This window comes from Lepidochelys kempii, chromosome 9 (genome assembly GCF_965140265.1).
Source record: "Lepidochelys kempii isolate rLepKem1 chromosome 9, rLepKem1.hap2, whole genome shotgun sequence".
In the NCBI taxonomy this organism is placed as follows: Eukaryota; Metazoa; Chordata; order Testudines; family Cheloniidae; genus Lepidochelys; species Lepidochelys kempii.
The window spans coordinates 63,639,891-63,647,522 of record NC_133264.1 but is presented as its reverse complement, the minus strand read 5'-3'; the positions used below and the strand labels follow the sequence as shown (position 1 = coordinate 63,647,522).

The 7,632-nt window shown below is 47.3% G+C and overlaps 1 protein-coding gene across 3 annotated transcripts in view; it reads right to left on the bottom strand.

Annotated features, from left to right (window-relative positions):
• Window positions 1-1,519: 1,519 nt before the first annotated feature.
• The window catches only part of GABRA3 (gamma-aminobutyric acid type A receptor subunit alpha3), a 131,814-nt gene continuing 125,701 nt past the window's right edge, over window positions 1,520-7,632 (bottom strand). For 2 of the 3 annotated variants that reach the window (XM_073360724.1, XM_073360725.1), the window contains one exon: window positions 6,016-6,415. In XM_073360724.1, the coding sequence (XP_073216825.1) occupies window positions 6,101-6,415 (315 nt within the window). In that variant the 3' untranslated portion in view covers window positions 6,016-6,100. Of the gene's footprint in view, window positions 6,416-7,632 lie in introns of all 3 variants that reach the window. The other variant, XM_073360727.1, reaches the window with a different exon arrangement.

Genomic DNA, 7,632 nt, shown 5'->3' with positions numbered 1-7,632 from the left:
TTTTTACTTCGGCATTAATAAAGTGTTTAAGTTTTCATGAATGCTCAGCCCTCCCCCCTTGCTGGAAACCACAAAAGACCCTGAAAACTGTAGATTGAGAGAGAGAGAGAGAGAGAGATGGGAGGGCATTTAATCTAGGGGCAGGTGACACCTCAGAGTCACATGAGAGATGGGACCAAAGTGGGGAGGACCACATCCAGGTACTTCTGGCTTTTGGCTGCACCATCCATTGATCTGCTCTGGGACAGCATGAGAAATTCTTGACTTGTCAAGTACCCAAATTCAGAACAGCATAAATCAATTCAACAGCTCATGCCAACACACAAAGTAATGGAATACTTTAAGATGCCGCTTCCTTAAATAGTGCTAACTGTGCTAGCCCTTCGGTAGGCATATGCCTTTAAGAAACATTTTCCTTTAACAGCTCTTTCTCTTTAACAGCATTACCTCTTGAGCACACCTGTCCCCTTAACACTGTTGTCTCTTAAGCAGGTTTATCCTTTTAAAGTGTCCCTGCATTTAACAGCATGATATATTAAACCACTCTGTCCTTTTAACAATCTTATCCCATAAGCACGTCTCTCTCTGTAAAAAGACAATTTCTAGAGCAGCTTCATGCTTTTCACAGCTCTGCCCCTTGAATAGGTTTATCCTTTTGGCAGGTCTATCCCCAGTAAAGCCATTTGCTCAGTAATGTCCCTTTAACAGGACCCCTCTCTCTATAGGCCTTGCTCCCTCTGTGGGATAATGCCATGCGAGTTAGATTAAGGAGTCAGCTCCACTTGGTTTCAGAGTAGGAGCCGTGTTAGTCTGTATTCGCAAAAAGAAAAGGAGGACGTGTGGCACCTTAGCCACTAACCAATTTATTTGAGCATGAGCTTTCGTGAGCTACAGCTCGCTTCATCGGATGCATGCAAGCGAGCTGTCGCTCACGAAAGCTCATGCTCAAATAAATTGGTTAGTCTCTCAGGTGCCACTAGCTCCACTTGGGACACTGGAGATCTCAAATGAGGTTCATAAAGGTACTGGATCTCTCACCAGTCTAACTGGCTTGGACCAAGAAACCCCTCCTGGTCTGCACAAGACATACATGGCCGTGTCTGCCCATAGGAATATACCACTGACCCTCTGCACTGTGACATCATTCCCTGATTGCCTATTCATTCCTTTAGAAGAGGAGCATTATCAAGGATCCATTACTATTGTTTCCCCTATCCTCAGCTGTGTGGTCTGGGAAACTGCAGGGGGGAGCCAGCCAGAGACTGATGCCTGCACAACAGCTGCAGAAGCAGCCAAAGCAGGGACTGCTGGACACTCATGATAATTCATACAGTTTGACTGGACTGCCCTTGTTTGCTTCAGTCCCCTCCCACCCCATCACACTATCTTTTCACTGCAGACTCACTCCACCTCAGACCTTCTTCCCTGCCCTCTTCTCACTAGCTCTGTCCCCCTCCCGCTTCTCCCTTCCCTTGTCTTTCTGTTGGCTAATCCCTCCCTAACTAAACTCCCACCCCCCAAAAAATCATAGCACTGGCATAGTGTTTGCCACCATCACATTGATCACTCTGCTTGCATGTTATATTTCGAGATGGTCAGAAACGCTTTGACAGAACCATTTTCCATCAGAGGGTGCAGTTCTGTTGAAAGTGAAGCACTTCATGAAATTGTCAACTTTGCCAAAATTTCATTTAGCAGAAAATGAGGGGGGAAACGTTCTACCAATGTCAAAATGGTCTGTTTTGACATTTTCCAAATAAAATATTTAGATTTTTCCTTTCCTTTTGATTTTTTAAAACTGTGGCTTATATATATTATAATACAATATAAACTAAAAGAGGCCAAAGTCAACACAAAACATTGAGATGTACCTGAAACAAGATGGTGGGTTTTAAAATTTCTTTCATGGAGAATTTTGAAATGTTGGGGTTTCATTCCTAAACAGAACAAAACCAAATGACCCAATATCAAATTCCTCCATGAGATAACATTTCCCTTCTCTGCCCAGCTCTAGTAGTTCCTGTATCTGCCTTGTTGGTTTAGAGCGTAAGCTCTTCAAAGCAAGTCTCTACTCCTCTGTGCTTGCTCAGTGCCTAGCACAATGGTGACCCAATCTTGGTTGTTCCTTAAGCACTACCATAATAAACATGACTGCTAATAATCTACAAGCTAGTGTTAAGCACAGGCCTTATCTGGGGTTCCTTTAGAAAGGTAAGTTGATGAACAATCTAGTGTTAACTGGAAGGACATGTCCTAATCTCAGCCTCCAAAAGAAAAGAACATTCTCTGTTTCCTGATGTCAGCTGGCAGGGAGTGTTAAACCATTTATTTATAACTATTTATTTATTTATTTATTTATAACTATCTTTCCAAAATGCTTCCTCCCTTGGAAGAAAAACTACAAATCCTGTTTGTTTTGTTGTTTTTTTAACCAAAGGATGCCAGTCTCTCTGCCTCCAGCTGGCATTCTGCAGCATGCATCAGTGCCAGGTTTTGGTGGGAACACACTTGGCTTTTGCTCAGTGTTAACACACACTTGGAAAGTGAGCAATTTATCAGGCAGACATCTAAAATCTAAGAGTAACATGGTGGGGTGACCCATTATCACCTCACCATCACTAGCCATCTCTGTAGGAATAACCATCCGGAATTCAGAAAACAAGGGGTTGAAAGGCTTCGTGCTAGATATGGGCATGAAAAGCACTCTGAAGGCTGAGGGTGAGACAGATAAAAACATCCATGTTGAATGAGAGTTTCCAAAAGTCACCTTAAGAAAACATGCCCTGACACTCACTCAGAGAGACACCAACCAAGGCCTTGTGGATAGAAGAGTTCCAGGGAACAGCCAGGCTGTGGCCCTGATAACTCAGTAGGTAGCACACTTCCCTGTGTGTCCGTTCGGAATCAGTGTCCCAGTTAGGGGTAGGGGAGGTGAGGGCTCACTCTACTGCTGGCCATGGCATTTTTCAGATGCCGTGTAGTGGCTAATGAGAGCTGCTAGCAGTTTTCAGTTGGTTTAACCTAGATGTTTGCTTTGTAAATAATTTAGCGAGAGTTATAATAAACAGACATCAAAGAACATTTCCAGGAAGCAGGACTGTCAGCAGCAAGAAGTGCCTAGTGAGACGTTGGACAAAGGGATCTGTGCTTCCCATGGCAGAACAGCTGAAGGGGATGAATGCGCATATCCAGCTGGAACATGTTGCTTATCACTACCGAGGTAATTGTGACATTGCAGGGCCCATGTTTAAGTTTGCATTCAATAGAAGACCTTTCGTCAACACCTGATATTCTTTAGTTACCATTTTATTGCGTTTGCTTTCATAGGGTTTCTATTTCACTCACTTAGGCTTGACTATGATAGCAACACGTCTGTTTTATGACATTCCCTTTGTCTTGGCTAGTTAAGAAAATGACCTGGAAATACTTTCCAAAACACCCAACCGACCCTTGGCAAAGGGCTGCCCCCTGGTGGCCATGAAAGAGCCCGTTAGCAGTTAGCCCCTGTGGTGTTAGTGGTGGAGTTTGTGACAGGGATAATGTTAGCTCCAGGGGTGTTAAAATAGCAGTGCTTGGAATACTTAACAGTGTTAGCACCTGGGGGGTTAGAGTAGCCCGTTTGCCACACGGCTGGCTTTAGTGGGATATGGTAATTTAGAGAAAGTATGTTTGTGACAGCAATGGTGTTAGAACCCAGTGGTGTCAGAGTAGAGGAGGTGGCAAAAGCTGTGGGGTTAGCTCCTAAATCCTGGCAAATTCTAACACTTGAAGGTCCTCTGAAGCCTCCCTGATGTACCCTAGATGTCATCACCTTTTCGTTGTCTGTCACTGATGTAAACTGACACAGCTGCCGTACCCCACCCCAGCGTCACTTCCTGCAGCGGCAGGTGAGGCAAGCCCTTGCTGGGAGCTGAGTCAGCTCTCTGGCATGACAGGCACTGAGGAAATGTCAGATGCATTCGGGGTCTGTATGCTCCTCACTCGCCCTTGAGCAGAGGGGAGTGCAAGCCTGTGGATGTCAGATTATCCCACATCTGCCTATTGTGGGGTTCTTGCATCTTTCTCCAGGGCTGGGAAAAGTCAGAGATAGGATAGTGCACCAGATGGAGCATGGATTTGATCTAGTCTGGCCATTCCTCGGCTCCTGTTGCAGTGGCTGTGAGAGGATAGCCAGCTCAGTAGCATGTGTCCTTCCCTTCCCCCTGTTGTAGCAATGCTGCCATTGAGACAGTGGAGGGATAAGAAGCTGTGGGAGCATGTCTGTGTAATAAGAGCTCGTCCACATGAGCAACGGTTGCACAGTCTAGCCCTAAATTCCCTGTGCTTCCCTGCTCTGGTCCTGCAGTCCCCATGAATATTGCAGGAGGGCATGTACTGTTCTTAATAATCAATTAAGCCTTTGCCCACCAAGCTTCCTCGCACAGGCCACATGACTGCACGGGGGCAGATGAAGGTGACACTGAAGAATCAGCACTGGCTGGGGGCAGGAGGGTGTACCAGATGCAGCATGTAATTCTCGATGGTTGGGCAGTGTGTCAGTATGTCCAGACTAGTGGGGAAGGGGATGGGAGGAGGAAAGGACAGCTGGGATCCCAGCGTATCGGCACAGCTGTTGGGGAAGGTATGGATGCCCCCGGCTGGTGGGAGGGGGCAAAAGCCTCTCTCAAAGGGAGCAGCCTGGGGATTCAGGTCTGGTTCTGATCTCGCTGGCCAAACTCCATTGGCTTCAATAGAGTCACTCCTGATTTACACGGGTCAAAACTCCTTGTCACCCCTGCCCCCAAGGCAGCATCTCCTCTCCCCCTTGTCAGGAGACAGTCTTATTCTTTCATAGCCAAGGGCCAATATTGCCACTGCACTAGGTCTCCACCCTATAGAAGCAAAGATGCTTCCTGGGATGGGCTCCAGTGGGACTGCACGTCTCGGTGCCAGGCTGCTGCTAACGGTGAGGTCTGTAAAAGCTTGTAGCTGGTGGCAAGAGAAAGGATGATTTTGGAGGAATGGGAGTGGGGAGGCAAAAAGTTAATCAAGAGGAGGAGGAGATGGAGGCAAGGGGATTGGAACAACAGGAAAAAAATAAAGCCACCCAACAGCCCACACATTCCCTTCCAGCTTATAACTTTCCAAGGCTTTGGAAACCTCTCTTCTGCTTCTGGTGCTCCTCAAGGAGATCAATCACTGATTCACCCTGAGGACACTTACGTATCTCTCTGTCTAATGGAAAGCACCATATGAGGTGCCCTCTGAAGGCACAAATAACCAACGTCCTGCTTGTTTTCACTCCAGTAGGAGAGGGTGGTAGAACTGCAGTGGAAGAGGATACTCTGACAGGGCTGCTCGGTTCTGCCCGGAGAGAGGGAAGGAGGATGGAAGGCAGATGATTGGGTGAAGATGGAGAATTGGCAGCCCTGAAGATGTCTACATGACACTACAGCCAGTTATACCACAGCTACGGCCTCACCCTTTGTGTTCAAACATGAACGCTACATGGCTGTCCCCTAATGGCAGCTGACTATGGTAACACAGAGGCTGCCTTGCAGTGGAGGCTATGCAGCTCCCTGAACAGCTCACAAACCAGTCGCTGCTCTAAGAATAAAGCTAAAGCAAAGAATAACACAGTAAGTCAGCCTAACTGGCAGGATGTCCACAGAGGTCATTGCATCCTTGAAGTCTCTATGTTGCCAGGAGTCTCTAAGCAATAGGGATCCACAAAACCAGAGCAGTCTATCGCAGGGTGGGAGTGAGGTTGAAAAACATACCAGCTTAGCATGGAATGAAAACAGCATGCAAGCAGCTTTCATTTCACAGGGAGTGGAGAGGGAGAGACATGGGCGGGGGGAACATCAGACCCACGATGTTAGAGGCACACTTTTTTTCGGATCCTTTTTTATCATCAACAGCAAAAATAAACTAAAATAAACCAAAAAAGGGTTAAATAAATATCACAGTTTTGTTTACATTAAAAATGTTCTAATAATAATCAAAATAAGTCAAATTAAGCTTATTAATAATAATAAAAAATCAAACAAAGAAGAAGATGAAAGCCCCCGAGAGTTCCTGCCTGGATGGCATTTATAGATGGAAGGTTTGTGTGGCTGGGTTATTGTTTGGGGATCATGCCCTTGATGGCTGACTCCCGGTTTACATACGTGGCCCAGTAGACCAGGTTGAAAATGGCGAAGAGGACAGGGAAGACAATGCGCGACATCTTGTCCACCCTGCTGACGCTGTTGTAGGTCTTCTTGCTTTCTGGGGGCTTCTCCTCCACGCGGGGGCCCTTGGGGGACACGGTGGCGGTGGCGCTCTTGGAGATGGTGGGCAGGCTGGGGTCCTTGGCGATGTTGAGGGCGTATGTTGTGCCCACGATGTTGTAGGTGTTGTTGGCTTTCTTGGCCAGCACCACCGGCTCTTTTTTCTAGGGGAGGGGGGAAAAAATCTGTATCAGACCATGTAAAAGTGCAAGGAGAATGTTCCCCTGCTCAGCTGGTGGCTGTGTGGGTGGCAGCCGTACTGCGACCCAAAGGAAAAGATGGTGCGGGGAGAAGACTAGTGTTCAGAAGCCTTGTCATCCCTGCTCTGCTTGGACTGCTGGAGATGGGGAAGATAGCATGCTGGATTCTCCTCTTGCTTACACCAGTTGGAAACGGGAGTCATTCCCTGGAAGTACAGCACACAGTGCCTAGCACTGCGGGGTCATGGGACTCCTACATGCTACCGCGATACAAATAACCACCAAAGGTCAGGTGCTCAGCCCATTGGTAGCCCCTTAGCATTGCTCCAGGGGCACAACGGACACATAGCCAGCAGGCTGGCCCTGCTCCAATCCCTCCCTCTTCCATGTAGGTAAAACCAGAAGCTGATGATACAGGGAGGCACTTTTGTCTCCACCTCATCTGGGCTGAATCTTGCTCTGGCACATGTAAGGAGTCACACAGTAACCATGGTGTATGTGGGAGGAGAATCAGACCCAATGAGCTCAGAGTCCTGGGAAAGAGCTCAAACGAACTATCTAGCACTGCTTCCTGGCTCTTGTTGTGGTGAGGAGCATCACTGATATGGATTAGGGGTTGCCACATGTTTGTATTTGTCCAGTGGGACAAAGTGAATTACCTTGAGATAACGGATTATATCATCGCGACCTTTGTGTCTTGATGTCAGGATACTTGTAACCCTGCATGATGACACCATGCACTGCCTCTGTGCCTCAAGGGCAAGTCAGCCACCCTTTGCACTGCTGCACTGCATAATATGATGTCATGAGGATCCAAATACGTCCAAGGGACCTTTTAAAGTACCTCATGAGCTAGGTTGGCAGGATGAAGGACAGACCCTGACAATCAGGCTGGCCCATGGATTTTGGGATGGTGAGCATGGCAGGCCCAGTACTGAGAGACGTTTCCATCTAACCCTCCCATCTAGGGAGTGCTGCTATTAGGCGAAACAAATCCTGGGAGATATATGCACCTTCCCCACACATATCCCCTCTTACCAGTCATTGGGCTTATATACAACCAAACTGCTAGCAGAGTGAGCTGATGGGAAGGGAACTTTCTGCAGTATGTGAAGAAGCTAAACTGGCTGTGGGTTGGTCACGCTGCATGAAGCAGAGATGCAAAATGCACAACGTTGATG